At 42.9% G+C, this 24,472-nt stretch overlaps 1 protein-coding gene across 15 annotated transcripts in view; it reads right to left on the bottom strand.

Moving 5' to 3' along the window:
• The window catches only part of cast (calpastatin), a 37,042-nt gene extending 13,180 nt beyond the window's left edge, over positions 1-23,862 (bottom strand). For 2 of the 15 annotated variants that reach the window (XM_017422818.3, XM_017422819.3), the window contains exons 1-8: positions 18,234-18,440; positions 5,238-5,306; positions 2,495-2,626; positions 2,042-2,143; positions 1,373-1,513; positions 1,108-1,149; positions 928-1,029; positions 744-824 (exon numbers count right to left, since the gene is read on the bottom strand). In XM_017422818.3, the coding sequence (XP_017278307.1) occupies positions 744-824; positions 928-1,029; positions 1,108-1,149; positions 1,373-1,513; positions 2,042-2,143; positions 2,495-2,626; positions 5,238-5,306; positions 18,234-18,308 (744 nt within the window). In that variant the 5' untranslated portion in view covers positions 18,309-18,440. Of the gene's footprint in view, positions 1-743; positions 825-927; positions 1,030-1,107; positions 1,150-1,372; positions 1,514-2,041; positions 2,144-2,494; positions 2,627-5,237; positions 5,307-10,984; positions 11,162-18,233; positions 18,444-23,129; positions 23,213-23,783 lie in introns of those variants that run through there. The other 13 variants (XM_017422821.3, XM_017422822.3, XM_017422830.3 and 10 more) reach the window with 13 other exon arrangements.
• Positions 23,863-24,472: the final 610 nt, after the last annotated feature.

The raw sequence follows: 24,472 nt of genomic DNA, 5'->3' as shown, positions 1-24,472 counted from the left end.
AGTGTTCCACGGCCAGGACGAAAACCACACTGCTCTTCCTGAATCCGAGGTTCGACAATCCGACGGACCCTCCTCTCCAGAACCCCCGAATAGACCTTACCAGGGAGGCTTAAGAGTGTGATCCCTCTGTAGTTGGAACACACCCTCCGGTCCTCCTTTTTGAATAAGGGGACCACCACCCCGGTCTGCCAATCCAGAGGAACTGTCCCCGATGTCCACGCGATATTGCAGAGTCGCGTTAACCAACACAACCCTACAACATCCAGAGGAACTCCGGACGAATTTCAGTTACATGATAGTCACATGAAATAAGGCAGGAGTGAACATAGCTTGTCTTGTAAAGTAAATAAATACCATCTGAGTGTTTTTTTCTCTCTCTCCACAGTTTTACAATAATTAGCTGCAGTGAAATCTGTGGGAACTACACTTTATGTACGACACTCTCTGGTGCCTAAATAAAAACCTTTAAAGAACTGTACCCATCTTCATCATTTTCACCAGAAAGTCTGAATGAAGCCATAAGAGGAGCATGTTTTGCCAACGTGTCTCATGTCTGAACAGCTGAATGTCCTGATTCTTGGAGACTGATAAGATCAATAATGTTTGATTCTCATGTCTGAAAAGGGCTGTATGGAGAAGGTCCCTTGAACCTTCAGTGGCTTCTATAAATGACACATGCACAAAAGAAAAGCTACAGGCGGGGATTAAAAACAACAGAAGCAGAGAGTGTGAGACAAACTGACCACATTTTCAAATCTGTATCCCGGAGGCAGCGTGTCCTCTCTTTCGCCGCACTTCTGACCCTTCTCACTGGTGATTACATTCTGTGACACATGCATTAACACCATTACACACAGCTCTGTGCTCACGTTCCTACACACAGACACAGACAAAAAAAAATACATGCAGGCTGTGGCCATGCTGTACCTCTGTGACCTTTGGCCCGGTGTAAACAGGCTGTTTGGGTGCGACAGGCTCAGCCGGGCCGAGCGTTTCCCCCAGGGCGGCAAATGGATCGTCAACAGGAGCCTGAACAGGCGACACAACTCAGCACGGCACAGCAAGCGACATGCTTTTCAAAGCAAACACGCAGGGCTTTAATCTCACCTGTTTGGTGGCTGCTGCTGCTGCAGGAATCTCCGCCTGGACCTGCAACACAAACCCAGAATCAGTGCTGCAAAGAAGACTGAAACGCTACGACGGTGTCTCGTTGACAGGTCAACAGACTTCCGTTTGAAGAAGGTTATGGAGGTGGGAAAATGTATTTGACAGCATTTTCTTTTTCAATCCATGCAGGTACCTTTCTAAATACACAATACACATGGCAAAGTATCAGGCTGCCTCCTCCATGGTGTGTAATGTGATCATCTACCTTTGTTTGTGTTGTTTTAGCATTGTCTTTCTTCCCTTGCACTGACACTTTTGCAGCTGCTGACGATGCAGCTGGCTTTGACGTTTTGCCAGGATCGGCTTTAGACACTTCAGCTTTGACTGTCGTAGCAGCAGCCGAAGTCTAAAATACAATAAATCTATTATAGGCGAAGCGTCTGACCAGTAAAATTAATTACAGGTCCACTTTGTAATTCTGCAAATTCTGCAAAAAAAACATGCAAGGAGCATGTTGAAGATGGGAAGGTTAATCGCTGGTATAAGCAGAGAAAAAACCTCCACCGACCTCATGATGTTAATATTAGATGATGTGTAATGAAACAGACGCAAGAAGAGGCATTAAAAAATAAAAAAAAAGACTGTAGGCCTCTCCTCTTCATTTGTTTCCTCTCTCTAACTCAAGTCACATTACAGAGCAACAAGCAGAGGCATGCTGAGCAAAGAGTGAAGAATCCCGATCCAAGACTTTCCTCTTTGATGAAAAAAGACCAAAGCAAAGACTTTCATAGAAAGGGAACCTGAGAGTTTCCGAGCAAGAACAGTAACCAACCTATGTATAACTCAAAGAAGCAGAAAAAAAGAGAAAGATAAGACATCCTTGAAAGACAGACTCCAAAGGAAGCTTGGAGCGGCCCAGAGCAGTCGGGTCTACCTTGGTTGACACCTGAGGTTTGGTCACTGAAGTGGTTGTTGTCGTTCCAGCAGCGAGAGAAGGAACCGTAGACTTTGCTTTGACTTGGGAGGTTGCAGCAGTCTACAAACACCACAAAGGAAATCACACGGATGAACAGCAGCGCCGGGCAGCCCCAGCGTTAGGCTTCAACAAAAGGAGCAGGAGTTTAAAGAAACATCTGAGAAATTCATTCATGAAGACAGCCCTGCAGCGTGTCAGTAACATTCAGCACCAGATCGCATCAGTTCCTCAGCATCTCATCCTCACGAAAGAGCAGGGTTGAGCCACAGAGACACAGATGGGTAAAAACATGTTTTGAAAGGCGGAAAAGAAGAGACGTGGGCTGCCTCATGGTGAGGGCGCACCGAGTGTCGAGGGCCAGCAGGAAGAAGCTGTGACTGAGGTCACACCAGCCAGAAGGGGTCCATCTACCTCTGTTTTGGTTTTAGGTGAGTCTTTTCCTGCTGTCCCGACTGTCGCGGCTCCTCCCGCTGCTGTGCCACTCCCCGTGGCAGTTGTCGTGGTAACCACCCCAGGCTTTGTAGTCATGGCGGATCCCGACTTCTGCAACGCACCAAGTATGGGGAAGTGGATCGTCAAACTACACGTTTGAGGCGTTACTACACCTCTGTGAACGCCTGCGTCAAATGGTACCTGGTCAGGTAGCGACTGCTTCATTAAAAACAATTAAATGACTTTTAATGGAACGACAGCTCATTTTACTCACAAAGATGCCCTAAATCTGGCCTGAGACTGAGGTAAACAAAACTGGGCTGACTTCGAGTTAGCTGGTCTAACAACAGCTAAAGCTCTACTCAGAAATATCAGGACAGGTACTTTGAAGCCTTAGAAACCCGCGTGCACGGTAACATTTTAGCTAACAGATATTCTGTTTGACAACAAGCAAGTTTTGGTTTGTCACGCTTAAAAGTTGGACAAATTCTGACTTACAGGGTCAATAAATTTTGATCAAAATGTGCAACTAGTGTAAAACCCCAAACATGTCCTCCACTAAACAGAAGAAGGGTTTCAAGCACTCGACAGCCTTTAATTTAATAAAAACAAATCCCACAGTGAGCTAGACCAGCTCTTAGGGACCGTCAATGAAGTGATATGACAATAAATATAAATCATATAAATGTGCATGTTTCTAATTTAACTGTTGGGTGACAATAACAGGAGACGTAAATGTCTGATTCATAAATGTCTGATGGGATTTAGGTGAAAACACAGACAATACTGTTGATGTTATTGACTCTTATAGCCGGATGTTGCAATTTGTAGGCGGGCCCTAAATCCTTGTTTCACTTCCGGTGTGTGTGTGTGTCTGTTTCTCCATCTGCGCTGAAAGCAAAACTAAACACAACACCAGTTGCGTGCAGCCACTGATGTTTCTCAAGGAGCGAACAGATCCTTACGACATTTGTTTTTTTAAATGGTCCCACTCAGGAACGTGGGCAGAAATTGGATCTGGTTTTGTCCCGAGGTTTATCTTTGAAGTTCTGACCTCTGGCATCGACCCATTTGGACGATAGATCAGAAAGTTTGTGTAAATGTTAATACTCGCCTGCTGTTTAGGTCGTGATAGAAAACCTAAACCTTTAACTCTACGCCTGAAAAGTTTATTTAGCTTCAACTCTGTCTAATAAAGTGCAGTTCACTCCATTGTCCCGTTAAATAAACATGGCATTTTCTGAATACTCTGACATGAAAAATGGAGAATAATGAATTAAATCAGATGTTGGCAATTTCACTGAATCTTTAACAAATCAGGACATATAAACTGTATGCTTGGTTTCTTTACTGTAGAATAATTGTGATTTCCTGGCAGTTATTTGATAATCTAACATTTATTTTGCATTAATTGATCAATTTTATTAGGTTTGATGTCAGACATCCAACACTCAGTATTTCTTCTTGGTGACATAAATACTGTATCAGTCTAAATTTACTCTTTGAGATATCTTCAAGGAAAATAAATCACTGATAAGAGCCTCTTACAGATAATTTACTGCTCTAGAGAAAGTTATGAGTTCATAGTTTGTTACCATGGTGATATAGCCTGACTCAAACAGAGCCTCTTTTCTGATGCCAAACTCTCACTTTCAGCTCAACAAGGTCAGATAAGATATGAATCATTCTTTGTAGTACAGCTCTGGCCATCTGGCTACACAGATCAGCACCTCTTGACAAAGTTTGATATGCAATATTTCTGTATTTCGTACATATTGCGGCAAGATTCCAAACACTGAAAAACAGAACATGCCTAAGCCTAGATGCTGATGGACACTCAGTCGAACCCTGCAGCTTTGTTCAAACACTGTCTGGAAGTAAACAAAACTAACAGACGAGTCCTCTGCACACATTTTACAACATTGTGAGGAAATTGCACAGGGAAAAAAAAAATCCTTCTGCGTTGGCATAAAAAAAAAAAAAGATTTGAAACCACTTGTATGTGCCCAAGATGATTCAGTTACTCTGTGGTTCATTCAGTTTGTAAAATTTTTTTAAAAAGACTACAAGTTTTACATTGTATTTTAGGTTTATCTGACTGATGTGAAAAGAGTGTACAAAATAAACTCAACTGGTGTGCATGATCTCCACGTAAAGCAGAAAAGGCTGCTAAATACATAAAACAGAAATGTGGGATGCTCTGGTTTCGTCGGGAAATTAAAAAGAAGTTGGACTGTAATGGACATGTTTAACGAATACCTAAGAAGTGTGACGTCCGCTTTCAGGTAGAAATAAAAAGCAATTAATAAGTCATTTACCGTAAAGCTAAGAATTTTACCAGGCCTTTTTTCCTGTTACTACAAAGAGTAGGCATCTGGAAATTAATTCAGTCAACAATAAACAATCTTAATCACTGTTTCAGGGCAGCTTTCACAGGTTCAGTGAGCGTTTACATCCCGAGTTTGAAAAGAAGGAAAAACAACATTTTCCTCTGGGTTTCTGGAAATACAGTGACGTTTATTCCCGCACGCTTCTTTAAGATCTTTTAGCTCCGAAAGAGACCAGAAGCAGGGAAGGAAATGACAGCGCAGCTCAGATAATGGTAAGGGGGCGGGGGGGTGTCGGGGTCAGTCAAACACAGGAAGTTACGAAATGAGTTTCTCTCAACGACACCACCGGTGGACAAGAGGTTAAATAGCCTTCAAGAGAAAGGTTTTCATACCTCAAACTCTGCAGGCTTCACCGTGGAGACCTGAGCTGCCGGTTTGGGTGTTGCCTGGCTCGGCTGCGACTGCACAGAGAAAAAAAGATGGGAGGGGGAAGGGNGGGAGGGAGGGAGGGAGGAAACAGATGAAAAGTCACACGCATGCAACTGGCACAAGAAAACAATGTGACTGCCTCGTGTGGATTTCTCCGCAATGTATTGATTTTGTAAGAGAACGTTGCAGTCAAACTCACAAACTGAAATGTGCTGAAATAAGTCAAACCCCCCCCGGCTTCAAATGTTTAACCTGCAGCCGAAAAAAAGGCCACAAGGTGAGCACAGACGACCGTGACAGGCCGGGAACACATTCCAGCCTGAAGGGCGTGACTGTTTCTGACAGCGAAGTGCAAAGTGACCCGGTGATTTTGTTGCCATCGCCTCGGCAACTGCCAGCCGCGACTGTGCATGTCCAGCTCCAGGGCTAGAGATTCTCCAGCTGAGGTCACACTCGTTGAAATAAACGCTGAAGTACTTAACGCTCGTCTTCAAGTCAACCCAGAGAGGTGGGACTTCGGGGTCTGGCGTGACCGCGTTTCATGCACGAAAAACTGTAAAATCTTTACCGCGCTGCTGTTTGTCACTCAGAGAAATCAAACAGTCGCTGCCGTGATTTTTGTCTTTAACTTCCTCTTTGTAGGGAAGTGATACAGCCGGCCCAAAGCATTTAAAGATATAAATTACTTACATATTAGGTATAAAAAGAAGCTTTGCTCCATTTGTAAAAGTAGGTCATTGGGAAAACTATTAACAACAGAATGTTTTGGGAAGCTTTTTTTTGGACAATGCTACTGATTCAGTTTCAAGATGGATGCCTTTTAATTCAACTCATTGGGTTAAAATGTCACCAAGACAAGAGAAAAGGTGTGTTAACGAACAGGCCAGGTGCAAGCAGAACGCTTTGGGACCTGAATGCGATCAATTCAGTTCACTTCATTTTAGAGTGAAAGGTCCTGGCAGTGTGTGCTGGGTAATCCTGAAGGAACTGTGCCTGAACCCTATGACCTCATTGTGAACATGGGAGACCAGCTCTTCAAGTTCAAATGTCATATAAGGTTTTGTGTCATTTTAACTGGTTCAGCCAAAGCTACGCAACATTTACAGCAACAGGTCTGCATCAGAGACAGAAAACGCCAAACGGAAGCCTATGTGGGAACAGGACAAAGCAAAATGGAGCGTGCACGCCTATATTTTGGAAGGCATGTCGCCGTCTCCAGGTGGAGCAGGACCCAGCCCAGTTCTTTTGGACTACACGAGAGCCTCCACCCCCCTCGGACGCTGTTTTTCACGTCCGACCTATTGAATTGTGTGCTGTGGCGACACTGTATCATCAGTCCTAACCTAGCCTGTTGGTGAACATTTCTCTGCCTATTCATAACAAAGCATTGGGAAACAAATGATGAAGAATTTGTGGCCTCAGAAAACACCTGCTATGCTTTTTTTAAATATATATATATATATATATATATATATATATATATTATGAGTTGCTGTAGAGTTAATTGAAAAACAAGCTAACAAACAAAATAAAATGCTACATCCATAACTTCCCATTAACTCGTGGAGCCAGCAGAGCACCCCGGCGTTCAGCCTGCAGTTCTCTCAGATGATGGAGACACAAGGGTGATGAGCACAGACTGAGAGCAGAACGTTTGCATCACTCCGAACGATTTGCAATCAGTGGCCTCTGACTTATTAATGACTGCACCTCAGCACAAAGATCCCTTCAACACAAACACTGGAGCATCACACCCCTTTTCATAAACGTGAACCATACAGCATTTGGTTTTGTTTTTACTAACTTGTGTTTATACTTACTTTTGGTTAAAAAAGATGGAGTTTTAGAACTTATGCTGACAAATTTACACAACAGGAGGAGCGATCAACTCTAAAACTTGTCTGTAAGGTCAGTTATAAGAACATACCATATAATCATTTTACGTTGCTGCTTTTTCCTAACGTGGTTTCATAAATAAAATTATAAATATCAGAGGACCAACTATTGGACGAGTGAATCTTAGAGAAGGAAGTGATACAGAGGAAGAAATGAGGTCACAAACACTCAGGGCAACCCCTCCGAAATACAGGAAGTCACGTTGCCACTGTTGCTACAATAAACACTGAATGTTTTCAAGTTATCACCACATCTTTTAATAACTAAAGACAACGAAAGAGTTATACTGTCTACTGGGAGTAAGCCCTCGCGTGCATTTAACACAATCCTCTTACAGAACTAAACTTTTTTTGTTTTCATTGCCTGCGCAGCAAACGTGAATTTGCAGCTACCTGAGGAGAGATTTTACGCCGTACCGTACGCCCCGAACGCGGCCTCTCCTCGAGGCGGACTTCAAAAGCATTGCACAAGGTCCCCACCTGTGACAGGTGCCATTTAACTCAGGCAGGTGAGGCTGTTCCTAAAACCATCCCTGCAGCACACGACAAAAACAAGCTGCTTATTTTAATCCAAAGCTCGTGTGGAAGTTCTACTGAAACAAATATGACTTGATCCGTCATCTGTTGATGTGACCTTAAGCCAAACATTTTCTTTCCTTAACTAAAGTCTTCTTCTTTTTCTTTCGGCTGGTCCTTTTCCAGGGGTCTCCACAGCGAGTCGTCCTCCTCCATCTAACTCTGTCTTCTGTGTCCTCTGTCCTCACTCCAACTACCTCCGTGTCCTCTCTATCTGCATCCATAGATCTCCTCTTTGGCCTGTCTTTTTCCTGGCAGCTGCATCTCTAATATCGTTCTACCAATATACCCACATCAAATGCAATATTTCATTTACGTAAATGGACTGTACTTATATAGCATCTTTCTAGCCAACCAGGCTACTTAAAGCGCCTTACAACACAATCTGTTCCCCTTATTTACCCATCCATACAGCACTCTACTACATCTCTACAAAGCTAATCTGAATAAATCAGTCTATGAAGTCTAATCAGTGCTTTCTATTCATACACCAATGGGGCACATCGGGGGCAATGAGGGGTTAGTGTCTCACCCAGGGACACGTCGACATGAGACTGCATGCTGCCAGAATTTGAACCGCCGACTATCTCGTTGGAGGACAGCTGCTCTACAGCCGCCCTTATTTCTGCCCCTTTTCTTCATGCAGAAGTCTGCATGAAGCATTGAAACAGTGGGGACACAGACAAGGAATAAAGGTGCCAAATATGAAACTTGGATTTAAAAGAATAAAGAACTTAAACATTATTTTAAGAGAACAAAGTACAACAGCTACAGTTTAATTCTTGACGTGTTGGAAAGTAGGCTCACCTGAGACCAACCCAGACTACTTTGAGGTTTTCTGAGAACTCTGACTTCTTAGAGCTGGATTCCTACATTCCTCATTTTTCCCTTTACTGCAGCTGGTAGATAATAGGCGGTCCATCTACAAGCCCAACACACGAGAAACAAGTCGCACAAGTCGTTTTTATCTAAAGGACGTTTAAGTGCAGAGGTGATGTTAGACAGGACTGAACAATGTTCCTGAGTTAGCATGAACTCAGTTTTCTGACGTCTTTCAGGTACGTGCTATCAGGCCCCACTTTAATGTTCATTTCTGCTCCTGAAGAATATTTAACAGTTTGTTTATCCAGAAGAGCTGAAACAACACTTCACATCATCACATGATGTGCTGCAGAGTTAGCGTTCAGATAAACCTTTCCAGTTATGCCGTCAACCCACTAAACAAACACATATTCTGTTTTATTCCACATCTGCTTATTAGTTTTCACTGCAAGTTCATATTTTAGCTAACAAAAGATGACTAAGTTTCAGCTTGAACAATTTTAAAAACAAACCAGATATCCGTCAGCTCTGCACAACTCTGTCTAAAATTTGAAACGTTTTGATCTAAACAAAGAAAGACGGTGTTAGTTTAGGCCTGCACTGAATTTACAGAATATATCAGGTTATAAAAAATGATATTCTCCTGTTATGCTAGCTGTAGCATTAGCTAATAAAATTGAGTTGACACTTTCAGAAACTGCTGTTTTGTTTTTTGTTTTCTTTCAAAAAGATTGTTGTTGTTGTTGTTTTTTTTATTACAAAAACCAGATGCTACAGCTAACAGAATGCAAGCTAACCTCAGTCGTTGTGCAACTTTAGAGACATTTGTGGATTTTTCGCAATGCTTTTTTTTTTTTTTTACAAAACTCCACTCTCAATTGCTGCGTTTTTCTCAGAAACATCTGGCCCTGCCATCGCAACGCAGTTTCCACCCAGGTCTGTCTTCTGATACTTTTGTTTTACGACGTTGGAACGAGCCGGCATCAAATTGGCGAATGGGGCATCTCTCTACCTTCAAGAATCTCTTAATCATCATCTCAACAGTGAACACCTCTTCAAGAAGCTCTGAGGAAAACTTGAACATGCCTGTCATATATATATATATATATATAAAATATGTGTGTGTGTGTGTTTCTCCTAAACATACAGTGACACACGCTACATGCATACAGTTAGCAGTTCAGAGCACAAAATTACAGTGTTGATGATAGCTTATCAACAACAAGGTATTTGAAAGCAGCAGTACACCCATCGCATGACTAGAAGAGCCTGTGGCGGTGAAGTTAAACACTGCAGATCAAGGTGGCATGTTGCCATTTGAAACCAATTTGGACGGAGAGTCTTTTTGCTTCTCCAAGCAGTGGAAACTGTGAGCTGGAGGTGTGCCGTCTGTCTCGTACAGTATGTGCACAGCAACTGCACAGATATGAAGCGCCGGGACAAAGCACCGCATGACGTTTTTGCCATATGTGAAAAGACAATGTGACATTAATACTTTGTCCAACAGCAACGGCAAAAAAACTCGGCCCTTTTATGAAAACCGATGACTAATTCTACGCCCCACCCAACGCAGGCTGAAAATGACTCCTCAGCTAGCTGGTCGCTCCGCTTTAAAATAGCCCTGGCAGCTTTTGAAAGGGTCAGGAGGGATGATGTAGATCACCTCAGCAGGGACAATGAAAGCTCCACTCAGTGTTTTTAGGGGTGCAAAAGTTTCCGTCTCAGCAGAGAGCTGAGTCATGTTGCTGTAAAAGAAGAATATATGAGCAAGCAGACAGCTGAGTGAACTCCAAAGCGTTGACGTTCGTAAAACCTGTTGTACTGGGTTCTCTGGGCTGATGTGATACTGTTAAATTAGTTTAATGTCCCGTCCACGAAAGCTCGAACAACAGTTTCAGGTTAAAGCTTCTGCTTTGTATCTGCCCAGTTTTGCAACCTAATAGGAGCTTCTCTTTCAGAAACAGAAGCACTTGTGTTCCATTTTGTAGTGCTTGTGCCATATTTGTAAATAAACTGCACAAAATAATAATGCTGGCTCACTTTAAGAATGATTTGGCTGTGTAGCTATTGTTGGAAACTCAGAATCCCTTCACAGAGTCTCATGTTTTATTTTGATCCTATTTTCTTGGCAGTAGCTGCGCTCCATGCAGCAAAGATGGCAGCCTAATCTTTAGTTCAAAGGCAGCTTTTCTTAATTTGACACACGCGCGAAAAGGCAGCAAAGTTGTTCAGCAACAACACGGAGAGTTGCTGGCAAATGCTGTCAGACGAAAGAGCGACTGCTCTGAACAAGCATTCAGTCAGACGACGGCCAAATCTCTCCCTGACGGAGAGATTTGACAGGTATCAGTCAAACAGGAAGCCTCTCCACGTAGGCGTTCACTAAAAACCAAGCCCAACTTCACCCAGATACATACCATAGGTCTGACTGAGTGGGTGTCCTTTATGTTGCTGTATGCTCCCACCGAGATGCTCTTCCTAAGGCTGCTTCACTTTAGACACTCGTTTTAATCCAAAGCGTAAGTCAAGCAAAGCCCCATGAACACACATACACGCAGAAAAAAAACACACACACACACAAACACACAGGCACACACGCCTAGCGGTGAAAAACTTGCTGCTCCGCCCTCCCAAAACCCAGAACAGACTCCTCCTCTTCATCCACCAGGCGGTGGAGCAGGCTGGGTTGGATTGGACAGTTGGACACCGAATGACCCACCCACTTGCTTTGCTGTCTGCAAGAGAAAGTGAATAAAGCAGCCTCAAGGTGGGGGTGGGGGTGGGGGGGAGACTTAGGGCTCGGTCAAGGCGAGCTCGGCGAGGAGGGATGTCGCGGTTTGATAACAGGCAACGGAGGCCTGCGTGAAGACAGGAAGAGTTAAAGCGGAGGGAGACTCTGAGGGGCGAACGGTGATGAGGCAGATGTGGATTTGCTGAAGCAGTTGCGTTTGGCAGTCTGGGTGTGTCTGATCGACTCACTGCTCAGGAATCTAGACTGCAGAGCCACTTAACCAACAAACACAGAGTGTGAGTGTGAGCAGGGGGAAAAAAATAGAAAGAGAATGAGGGGGGGCTCTTATCACATGCTGTCCAAACCACACTGAGAGCTGAGAGAAATGGACTAAAAAGAAAATAAAAAATCCAAGTAAGCAAAGTGGGTCACATGTTTTCTCTGGTCTCAGAAGAAATGTCTTCTGGACAGCAGCCAGGGGTTCTGTACGTTTTTTTTTAAGAAAATCCTGGCAGTGTGAAGCCTTTCACTTCTCTCCACACAGACGGTGTCAGCTGAGAGTTTAAAAAGCTTAAATTAATGTAGAGAATTTCAACTTTGTCACAGATATAAGAAAAAGAAAAACACCCTCTAAGCAACTGAAAAAAGGCAAACTTGCAAAAGAGGGCAGGGCTTTTTGAACAGCACCCCCTTCTGTCTAAAAACACTCACAGCACTTGGAGCAGAATGAAAGCCGTCCTCAAAGTGTCTGTCATTATCGCCCACCACCAAAAGGCAGAGGCGGACAGTAATGTTTTTGACTCTGTGTGTGTGTGTTTGTGTGTGTTACCAAAATATCTCACGAATCACCGGGTTAAATTTTATTGAAATTACAGAAAGTAATTGTCGGATGAACATAACCGATTATTTTTGGAGTCAACCCAATTCAAGACGGTCGCCACAACCAAAAATGGCTACAACTCAGTCAGTTTTACAGATACTGATCTAAAACTTGGTGTGGTAGCAGCTGAGAGTCATTGTGTGAGATTTTTGCTTAAAACTGTTGGAGTCAACCCTGTTTGTCTTTAAGCAAAAATATCTCATGAAGCATTGGACAGATTTTAATTAAACTTTCAGAAAACAATCATTGAATGTACATCGCCTGCTTCGACGTTTGAAATAAACCCAATTTAATATGGCTGCTGCAGTTAATCAACATTAGCCAACACAAAAATAACTATAATCTAGTCACTTTTACAAATATAGAGCTAAAACTTGATGTTAACATTGCATCTTGCAATATTGCATGAGATCACACAAAGTTATTTTAAAGACTGGACCAAAAACAACTCTGTCAATTCTTACCATAAGATGATGTTAGTCTAAAACTCTGGACCGAAAAGAGGCGGGTGATATGCACTAAAGTCCCAGCATTTGAGGAATGCTAGAAGTTTCATTTATGTGTTATTTTTTGCTTAGTAAAGACATGGCTGGCACATAAATGTGTTGTGTTCGCTTGGCTTCTGCAGACTTGATTTAAGCTCTGCTTTAGGTTTTAAAATGTCTAAACAGACAGCCCTACTTTCCCCCTTTCATGCTTTTTTATCAGAAGCAGTTTTAGTCTTCTTAGAAATCTCTCCGGCGTGAACATGAATATACTTGCCAAACCTAGCTGGTGATTATGACGTAGACAAATAAGCAGAGGCCAGAATGAGCGTGCACCGTAAATCATACTCATGTTCTGGTCTAACTAGTGACTGATGAGCTAAAGAAAGTCCTTTTCTAAAAGAGAAGCAGGGTGACCTCTTGTGTAAAAGAAGAGAAATAAATCTTTTCTAATAGCGTTGCCCCCACTGGAACTCTGCACTGTTTTTGTGTCTGAGAAGTTTTATGTGCGAGTGCGAATCATAGGAAACTCCTTGTTCTTTTACTGACATGCCTATCCTTGTAACCCCGGGTGAATGTTTTGTTTGTTGATAATCAGTGAGCCACAGCAGACCTATCCGCTCACGAGGATTGTCCAACCAGAACTGCAGAGCTGGGAAAAGGGAGTTTTTTTAATTTGAAGATTTAGTCCTGGCCTTTAGAGTTCTCAAACAAACTCAGAGTTAGACTGTATGGTATCATAACCCCTCATCTCAGATTTTAGGATACACTAAGGTCACATAAATCCCCCTAAGAAGAGATCACAGCTGAAACAAGTGAAAAGGTTGAGCAGGTAGACAAATGTTTTGATTTAAAACAAAAAAAAAAACACCTTAAACTTAAGGCATTAAAAAGTAACATTCCTTGAAAGAATTGATATCGCCCACCACCTTGCATGCCAAAGTTTTTAACAAAGATCTGTTACTGCTCAGAGTATGCATTGGGATTAGCCTTAGCTACTACCACATCAAACTTTAGCTCAATATCTAAAAACGTAACTGAGATTTATTCATTTTTGTGGGTTTTCCAAGGCCAATAGTGGCCATCTTGAACTGTGTTGACTCCAAAAGTCAATCGGTTCTAGATGTTCTTCTGATGATTACTTTCTGGGTTTTATAAAAATCAGTCCAGTGGTTTGTGAGATATTTTGCAAACAGAGTGACAAACAGAAGAGCACAGACACAGGTCAAATCAGGTCAAATCTTGATTTGACCTGCAGTTCACACTGTCACTGACTGTAAAAACCTACAGATCGCTATCACAAAGCACGATGGTTCTGCTGAACCTTTTAGCTTCTTTTAGCTCATTTATTCAAACAGGAAAATACAAAAAACACTGTACTAAGCTAGCAAGGTAGCACAAAGAAAAACTAGATTAAGACAAAGTGGGCTAAAATCACACCATTGCTACATAGAATTACAACATCATCCCAACCCATGATGAAACAATGGAAAGTAAAATCATCACCAACAAACTCCACCTTTTTAAAGAGGATATATTATCAGGAGGGTTTCAGCAGCTGCTAAAATGGTTCATATTGACTTTAAACCATTGCTGTTACATTTGGGTAACTTATCAAATTGCAAAATATTCATAATAAGACTTAACAATAAACTAATATCTGCTGTTTGGTTTTCCATAAAGCCCAACCAAGGAAAAGGTCTGCAAATTGGCCATAACTGGAGGTCCATATGCATTGTTTATTGGATTAAACTGAATAAAAACTGAGTCAAATTGAATTGAACTGAGTCAAGTCAAGTTGAGTCAAGTTCGAGTTAAACTGCACAGAAATGAAATGAACCCAATTAAATTAAACAGACAGTTTAACAAAGACAAAAACAGGCTGAAGCTCCTAACTTCACTGAATGAAGTCAAGTTAGGTCAAGCTGAATCGAATTTAACTGAACTGAGCTCCAAAGAGACTCTGTCTGCGCCGTAGATTATTTTACTAGACGAGAAACTTGCTCAGTTACAAAAAAGTATGCCGGGTTTTTTTTATCATTCTATTTATTTATCGTCCTAAAGTGTGTTTTCATATAAACTCTTCATCTCATCGGTCAGAATCCTGACAGTCTGTTCTGGTCCTGAGAATTAGTTTATAGTTGTCTCAGTTCATTAAAAATACAGTTCACATGTTTGCAGAGCACTGACGTCGTTTATCAAAGAAAAAACGCTCTGGTGAAAACAGTTTTTTTTGTATATCAATGCAAACAGAAATGTCAGGATTGTGTAATTCTTCTCCTCCCATGTGCATCACTGCTACCCACAGTTTCTGTCAGATACTGCTGTCCTTTGCTCCACTGAACATCCATGAACTGGCTCCCTTTTAGCACTTTTCCCTGGTTTGTTCATTTGTGCTTCATTCCACTTCAGAGACCCCCTAGATAAAAACTCCATGCCTCATCAGCCCTGTGTACTATCAGGCTAACCGCATGTCATGCATATACACACCAGAGTAAACAACCTTCATCCTCTGATACATAACTCTTTATTTTTTTTTTAAAGATGAAATACCAAGACTTGTTATCTCTGTGTCATGTTACAGTTTCCAGTAACTGAGGATGCAGGGTCTTCAGGACAAACATCACGTGGCTACAAGCCTAAACTCTGCTTCAGGTAAACAGAGAGGAAAGTAAATGCAGAGTTTGGAGCTGATCAACAACAACGCTTCGCTGTTTCCTCCGGCTCTCTTTCTGCAACGTTTGTGTGAACAGTCGAACTCGAGCCGAACTCACGGTGACGTGAGAAATCTGACAGTTTGGAAATCGGTGGCCACGGAAAAATGTCACGACCCGGTGACGGGACGGAGAACAGCTTTTCGTAACACATTTAACAAGACGTGGAAGGGGAATATTTAGCAACGCGGGGATGTGTTTCGGTAAAACTGTCTGTGTATGCGGTGTGTCATCCCACTCTCACCGGCAACACACACTCGGAGGGTTCAGTATGAGTCAGGCTGCTGAAACACCTCATCAATACTATATATTTTCACAAACATCTCCATTTTTCCCCCTCAATTTAGGACCTTCAGCCTAAAGTCGCTTTAAAGAAAGTTATTTATTTATGATATTTGAAGTGTATCATCGTGACACCATGTGACATGATGTCAGTAAAGTGCACACGACACCAGATCCAGCTGTCAACCCATCATGGCTGCGGTAATTTATATCAAAACACTACAGGGGGAAATTTAAGCCTCACATTTCCTGTTAGTGGAGATGAGAACTTGCCTGACATCAGACTGTAATTTAGGAAAAGGGAGTTCACAGAATCTCATTGAGTGCAGCATCATATTTTACCCTCCACAACAGAAATATACCACGTAAACTTGCTCTTGCACTGAATTTAAGGAAAACTTTGACACATTTTACTCGAGCATTTCCACTTTTTGCTAACATATTATTATTCCATAAAGAAATATGTCTTGTATAGGTTTATAATAGTGTAGTGTACTTAAAAAACTTGTGATTAAACAAACATGTGTACAGTTAGTACCTAACTTTACATAAACAGAGAGCCAATACAAATTTCAACCTCAATCAGGGGAAGTAGGGGGTTCCAGGCCTGCAGACCAAAGGTGTTTAATATCTATAAAACCCTGGTTGTCTGATAACGTTCTCAAGCTGAATGAGGACAGAACTGAGGTTCTTATTTGTTCTCGGTCCCTCAGGTTGTTGGGAACCTGGGTTCACTTTCCACATGTGACTGGGGGTGACTTTAAGAAGGTAATCTGTCATTTGACCCATATGTGAGGAATGTTGTTCCTACTTCTGTTTACCAGTTAAAAAATATTGTTAAACCGAGTGATATCGTATTCAAAAGCGATGGTCATTTATGTTTTTTTTTCAACCTGCATTGACAACCTTAATTTTCAAAGGCTCTGCATTTCCAAACTTTCACACCACCTGGACCTCCAGGTTGGCTGATCAGGGCTTGTTATCTGTCTCTAAATCAAGGATAAAAAGCTAAAGATGACAGCGACTTTGCAGAAACGACCCCTATGCTCTGAATTCTTTGTCCTTCTGTGAACTCGATGGGCTTGTTAAAGAAGCAGCTTTTTAGACAGGCATTTTGGGCAGCATTCTATTTTATTTGACTGTATTCTTGATACATTTTATCTTTGTGTCTTTATTGTTATTTTGACGTGAAGCATCTTGTGATTTTTTAACCCGAAAGTCATTATATAAATTGAACTTACTTAAAAAGAAGCAACAAAGAACAAGTAATTTCCATAAAGATATACCAACAAACACTGTTAGCTGTTATAGAGGTGATGGCTGACCAGTAAATTTAGTACATCCATGTCCTTTGGTTATCGTGGGGAAATAAGTTATTACGATGCTGCGCTAAATAACAATAAAAAGTAGTAGGGCTGCCTTAATTTCTTCTACTAAACAGGGGCAAAATTAAGACCACTGTCACTGTCCATCAATGTGACCAAGCAGGACGTAAATGGCTCCAGACCTGCAAACAGTGGAAGTTTGTGTGTTCAGACTGAACTGTGCAATATTTACAGCATCTTATAAAACAAATGCACGTGTTCAACCGTGGAGCCGCACCTGACAGAGATTACTGTTAACACTCTAGGACATTACTCTAAAGGTTTACGCACGAATAGGCAGGAGATATTTTTTTGCTTTAAACGGAACAACAATGAAAATACATGGCTATGAACTGCAGGCGATAGACCTGAAAAACAACACGCATCCTCCCACCGCCTCTCTATGTGCAGCCGATCTCCCTGGACGTGCTTGTGTTTTAACCTTTAACACAAAGTGACTCAGAGCCAACTAACACAAGTCTGATAACAGAGCAGTGACATCGATAAAGCCAGTGTGGACCTGGGATTTATCGTCACCCGATCACGCTCTCTGGTTGCCAACTATATACCAGACTGAAAGAGTCGTGCTCGAGCTGAGGTTGCAGGAAATGACCTATGGTACATGAAATTTCAAGCTGAACTCTTAAGCTTTATTCCAGCAACACACCCTGTTAGATTGCTTCATGCACCGCTGTGGATAATCACGAGGGAATTACATTTTTTGGGTTGGGAAGGCGAAAATCTAACCCTTTTATCTCCAACACTCAACCAGAACCAAACGTTTAAACCCTCTGTTTAACTCACTAGGACAAAAAAACAAACATACTTCGAATAAAACTTCTAACCAATGATTACTAGCTGGATGATAAAATGTTTCACTTTGATTTGATGCTTGCAGTTACTTGTAGCAAACACTGCAGGCCTTGTCCCTGAACTGGTTTAATGTCTCACTCCGAATAGCTCACACACTGAACTCTGAGACTAACCGGGAGCCTCGCACATTCCTGAAGAGAGAGAGCGAGAGAGACTCGCATCTGATTTTCCCGTATAAATCCTTTCTGAAACGTGCAGTAAAAACCGAACAAAGAGCTCGAACAAGACAAGTGTGGAGTCTTAACTTTTTACGGGCTGACTTACAGCACCAAAACAAAACCCCCAGATTAGTCACTCAGCACAAAACAAATGTCACAAAGACACATTTAGCACAGACCTGCCCCTCCACGGTCGCATCCTGCAGAGTCTGGGTGTCCCGCGGGCCTCGGATCCAGCTCAGTATCTGGCCCATGTTAGCCGTATGTGCCTCTGAGTGGTTCTGTGTGTGTGTATGTATGTGTGTGTGTGTGTGTGTGTGTGTGTGTGTGTGTGCGTGGGTTCTGTCAGCCTGTGAGCCTTATCTGTCGGCTCGCAGCATGTTTCCAGCAGGCAGGGAACGAGAGAAGAGGGAGGGCTGGAGGAGCGGGCGGTGGAGGCGTGGTCAGGGAGCTGAGGAGGATCGGATGGTGAAATTAGACGGCCGTGACTCTCGGCGCTATAAAAGGGAAACGAGCCAAGAGTGGACTGACACACATCTGACCAGCGGCCACATCTGAGCTGAGCTGACTCTCAGGGGTTGGGCAGATTTTTCTTTTTTTTTAAAAAACAACACCACAGCATCACTAAAACATCATCAGTCTCATCTACGCTTTTTCCTCAACAACAGCACGAGGAGATTCGCGCAAATGTAGAAGATGCTCCAAAACACGCTTAGTAGGTGCACGCAGCAATAAAAAACTTGTGCAACTTCATCTTTAGTCGAACAGCTCTGAGAGCGAACAAGGAGAAACGAGCCCGAGCTCAAACTTTGACCCCAATTCTGTATCGTAGTAATATAACTCTTGAAAGATAAAGGCAGGAAGTTACGCCGTTTACACCCTGGTTTTATTAACGTTTATGTCAGCCAAATAAAACCTCTGAGACGAGGGGATTTCATCATTTGTGCAGTGGGACAGCAGGCGCTAAATGTTTTTACCAGTGAGGAATGTAGGGAGTGTTTCTCTAAACACGAAGAGTAATAGATGTGCAAAAGCTCACGGCTTGGTTCACCTGTTTGTTTTGTTTTGTTTTTTTCTTTTCTAAAAGACGTTAAACTTTATTTCGACATGATCTCGTCTCTGATCTGATCTGAAACAATGAAAGACAAGTCAGATTACACCAGAGGATAATTGGGCTTCTTCTTTGGATTTCAGATTCCATGAAATCAGCGAGTGAAAAAAGTGCAAATGTCAGCCAAATCTCTGCAGATCTCTTCCCGTCTCCCTCCTCGCAGCTCGCGGGTGGAGCCGGCAGACAATGGGACCTCTCAGTTGAGTCACCTTGAAAGGAATCCGTCCGTCTGACAGATGAGGCGTCCTTAAAAATGTTTCCAGAAGCACACCTCAGCCCAGCATGAAAGTAATTTGTTTGACAAGCGAAAGGCTGCAACCAGTTTCAACCAGCCAGGCGTGAAACTCTTGTTTCTGGTTCTCAGCTGTTTGACTCGTTAACGCTAAGTGTGCGGAGAGGGCATGCACCTTTAAAAGCACATTAAAGGCTTCGCTTCTTTTGCTACATAACCGAACAACACAGAAACAGGATGGTACTAAGAGTCAGAAAGTAAATCTTGACTATATATTTTCTGTTGATGAAAAAAAAAAAAAAGTTTGTTGCAGACGATATTGCAAAATCTCACTCGATCTGTTAGAACTTGAACTATTTGCTGTGAGTGACTCTCAGCTACTACCACACCCATCTTTAGTTCCATATCTGCAAAACTGACTGAGTTACAGCCACTTCTGTGTTGGCTAAGGTTGTTAGGCTGTGGTGGCCATCTTGAATTGGATTGACTCCAGAAGTTAATCAGCTCTAGGTATGCATTTAATGATTATTTCCAGTAAAATTCACTGAAATCCATCCAGTGGTCCGTAAAATATTTTGCGAACAGACGAACACGGTTCACTCCAACAGGTAATGTTGAAGTTTTAAACAAAACTCTTGTGTGATAAGCAGTGCTTGAAGTATGTGTTGGGAATGACTCTCAGCTACAACCACACCAAATTTTAGCCCCAAAACTGTAAAAGGATCTGAGGTATCGACATTTTTGTTCGTTAAGATCGATCAGAGGGGGCGACCGCCTTGAATCGAGTCAGCTTTCTGAAGATTTCTGGCTTCCAATAAGATGATGGTTGTGTAGGGGCGACCCTATGTTCCCATAGCAACAAACGACACACACGCGTCTATAAAAAGCAAAGGAGATTATAGTGTTTGAGTTATTTTACCAGCCAGCTGCATGGCTCCACCTTCACTACAAAACAAATCTAACAGCTACATTATTTTAGTCACCGTAACTAAAAAACTGCTTTAAAAAAAAACAAACAAACATGGAAAACACAAGCATACGCACACCTCTGAGATTATTATGTACAGTAAATAAGTGCTCGTATTTACACGCGTGCTCAGCTGAAGACGCAGGCTCTTCCACATAGCTCACAGCGCGGCACACTCCCCGTCAGACAGACACACCTTCGGCCGACCGAGCCGGTAAAACTGGCTGGTGCATCATGGGAACCACGGGACATGTCCTGAACCGAGAAGCCTACTTTCAAACTGGATCCGCATGTCCAGCGTTCAGTTTAGCAAAAATCATTTAATGTAAGCTGCTCTACTTATAACATGGTCTTTCTTTCCCCCCTAAACTACACATGGAAATGTGCAAGACGGAATGGAATGAAAGGCTAAAAGTTGTGGTCAGGTTGCTGGACGAAGCCTCCTGCAGTATACTGTATGTAACTGGACTCTGCTGCTAAACTGGGGCTCATCTTTATATTTAGAGCTGAGCTGAGCTCCAGTCTCATTTAAACTCAGCCCATCACACAGAGCATCACATTCACAAGCTTTCCTACACGATGGCAGTACGGACTGTAACTAAACAGTAATAGCTTAGGTCTCTTGAAGTGGGGCTCTGTGGAAGCCCTTCGACAAATTAATACCCTACCTGTTGTAGATAGATCTCTGAATGACCTCGGTTTGGACAAGCAGAGTTTCTTTCTGACCAGACGGACAAGTAAATGGCTAGTCTGAGTGGATGTTCCCGCAGGTGCCCCAGGCTGCAACGGAAGTGCTACAGCTGGCTGCTGCTGCCACTGTTTGCACACAAAATAACTTAATAGTTCTGCGGTTGTAGGCAGGTAACAGGAAGGTGATCATGATGTGAACGTTTGAATGAACCCGATCTTAAATGTTTTAGGATTGGAGCCGTTTCAGCACGGCAGGAATCCACTTCGGTTTTAGCTCGCTCGGACCAGCCGTCGGCTCATCAGTCCGGACAGAATTATACTCCACAAACTGAGACCATTCAAAGAGTTATCTACAACGGGTAAGATGTTAGTCGAGCTTAACCACAGAACCCCACTTCAAAAGATCTTTTTTTAACGAACCCTACAGCAGGCTGCAGATTAAAAAATGAGATTTACAGCTCACCCGAGTGACTGTGGATTAGTGAGTAATTTGGCCATATTTGAAGTTTGTTAAAGGTTGATGGTGATTTTTAGGTAAAGAAAACTGGAACTTTTTTAATTTCCCTTTGGAAAAAAAACCCTAATTTTCCTTTGGAAGCGCACGTATGCTGAGTGGGCTTGTTTAACTTTTGATGAAAAGAGGGCGAGAGAAAGAGGGAGCGCAGACAGTTTTTAATTCAGCCTTCAGATTTACAGACGAGCAGCTATCGCCTGTCTTTGTGAGCTGAAGCGTGACAGAAACCCTGAACAGGACCGAGCTGGCAAAGGAGACAGACGGAGATGCTCACAGCAGAGGGAGACAAACACGCGCTCCTCCTCCTTAACCGCGGGACAGCAAGCCTTTCACATCCCTGTCCTTCACTTGCTCCCGATTCTGAAGTTTCAGCGACAAAAACAAAGTTTAAAAAGTGCAGAAGTTTACCAATAACCTAATTCCTATTTCTGCCAACAGATGACAGCTGGTGAATGAGTAACAATGTTGCTAATTAGGTCATTTTTACTACAATTTTATTGGATCAAAAGCTATCCTAATCTCCACCAAACTGAAAAAGTTATGTTCAGGAACGAGAAAGAACCCAGAAACATTTATTATCAAACTTTACTGCAGGATTCCTCTTGTAGGACGCAAAACACTTCAACACATGTATGAGAGCGCATGGAGAGGGGCACTGGAGTGGGCCAGGGGACTGAAGGTTTGCTACTATGAACTTCAAGAGATGTTTGTCCATGCTACACACACACACACACACTCACACACACCAGCTTGTTCTCTTCAGGATAAAAGCTTTATAGGCAGATTGATTATTTTGGCTCTGAATTCAACGGAAGCTCTGAACAGGATGCCGTCACTCCAACCTATTGTGGTCGCGACTATTTAAAAGGTGAATTCTTCGTCTAAAGTTTTTTGCTTTTGTTTCATTTGAGTGCAAATGTGTTGCATTTGAGAATGAGTATTTTAGCTGGGAGGGTTTTTTAACAAAATGTCCTGCGCTGAAAGTGATGTAGGATTGATGGGTAAAGAATAACACAACAGTCGGGATTCTGAGGCAGTCCAGTTTTCAGAGCTGCAGAGACTCCTGACCTCGACATTGCTGGCTGAAGTTATACAAACATTGCTATTACGCCGTATATATTGTCTTAATGCATTTATGACCACTGTTCTTTACTGTTTGTATAGATTAAAGCCAAATACTTTACTGACAGTCGTTTCTAAAGTTATTTGAGATCATCTCAAGATGCCTCACTCTGTGTTTCAAGACCCAAAGTGGGACTCTGACCCCAACTTTGGGAACCACCGCTCTTTGTGAAAACCTCAGAGGTCAAGTGAGTGCTGCTGAAGCCGGTCTCAGTTTACTCAGCCACACACCCCGCTGTATAAACACTGTGTGTGATGATAAAACAGGGGCGAAGCCTTTGCAATTACTTTAAGAGCTAAAACGAGCCCGAGCGAAGAAGTCTGACAGCAACTTTCGCAGCGACAATCCTGCAGGGGAGTTGCTCCTGCGCCGGGCTCTGCATGAAGGTCTCCTGTGGGTCACCACAGGGTCGTAAAGAAGAGGAACATTTGTACTCACGAGAAACATCCAGTAAGCTGCGTACGCCATGAGGGATCTCAGCTCAAGCCTGCGGCTCTTTTACTCTCCTGGTCTGGCAGCCAGATCTGTTTTTTGTTGTTTTTTTTTCCTCCCCTGGTGCCTGGCTGAAAACAGGAGCCACGCCCCTGCAGACTACACCTTGTCACACTTGGCTGTCTGATGTGCACAACCTCCCATCCCTGGCAGACATTTCACAACTTTCTTAGAAACTGGGGCACATGTCTGAGGCTCCTATCAGCCTTGTCGCCCTTCGATGAACGCAGGGGTGCAGAGGGTGTCAGCTCCAGCAGAGCCATGCAGGAGGTCTCGAACAAGGAGATGAGTCTCTCTGGGTTGCAGGAGTGATGAGAAGACAGCATGTCCTCATGTCTGATCAGTGATGCACAACATGAGTCAGGATGAATCAATGCAACTCTCTGCAGCAGCTATGGGTTTGTTCTTTTTCACTGCACAGGCAGAAATGCTGTGAGAATGTGTCTACTGTAGCTAATGAGGCGGAACGAGGCGTAGTTTCATCATGTTATCGGGAGAAATGTTGTAATTTCCTCTCGGGGAATAAGAATATTTCTGCCTTTCCGGGGAACCGTCCCCGTTTGTTCGCCGCCACGCTGCAGAGAAATAAAGAGAACCTACCTCCTTTTTGGCTTTCTGGTGGCTTTTCCTCTTATGTGGCATCTGGAAAACCTAAGCGGACGGACTTTTGTCAGACAGATCCAAACTGTGGTTAAATTATTTGCTCCTCCCTCTGGCTGAGGAAAAAAAAAAAAACTTGTTTGAGGAATGTTTACAGAAGATGGCAAAAGCCAAAACGTCTCCAAAAAGAGGCCTGCGAGAGTCCCAGTCTTGTTTTGGTTGTAATTTAACCGATATATGACATTAACTACGGTTTACTGGTTGGCTTTCAGGCCCACATTCCGCTCTAATTTAATCCTGACAGATCAAAGGAAACAATGGTCACCGTAAAGTGGTTCCGTGTGAACTGATTTCACCGTCTTATTCGGTTTATAATTACAGACACTGATGATTTTTTTTTTCCTTTGCATTTAAAACAATCATGGCACACTTTTGCTCTCGGGCTAACGGGATACACCCCCTCGCAGTTCAGGGAAAAGTTGACTCACTCGTTTACTCCGTCATTTTCCTCTCCAGCAGGAAGCTGAGCGCCGCCCCCTGCTGGAGGCAGCAGGAACAGCAGCCAGCTGCAGCTTCGGGTGGAAACATGGCGCCGCGCGGCAGGAGGTCCTGAAGACAAGCATTCATCCTGAAACTAAAAAGACCCGAGCAGCTGCAAGTCCGTTTTGTAGATGATAAATGAAACAGAT

The sequence above is a fragment of the Kryptolebias marmoratus genome, linkage group LG4 (assembly GCF_001649575.2).
Source record: "Kryptolebias marmoratus isolate JLee-2015 linkage group LG4, ASM164957v2, whole genome shotgun sequence".
Classification (NCBI taxonomy): Eukaryota; Metazoa; Chordata; class Actinopteri; order Cyprinodontiformes; family Rivulidae; genus Kryptolebias; species Kryptolebias marmoratus.
Note: the sequence above shows the minus strand (reverse complement) of the source record. Positions and strands in the feature narration are given on the sequence as shown.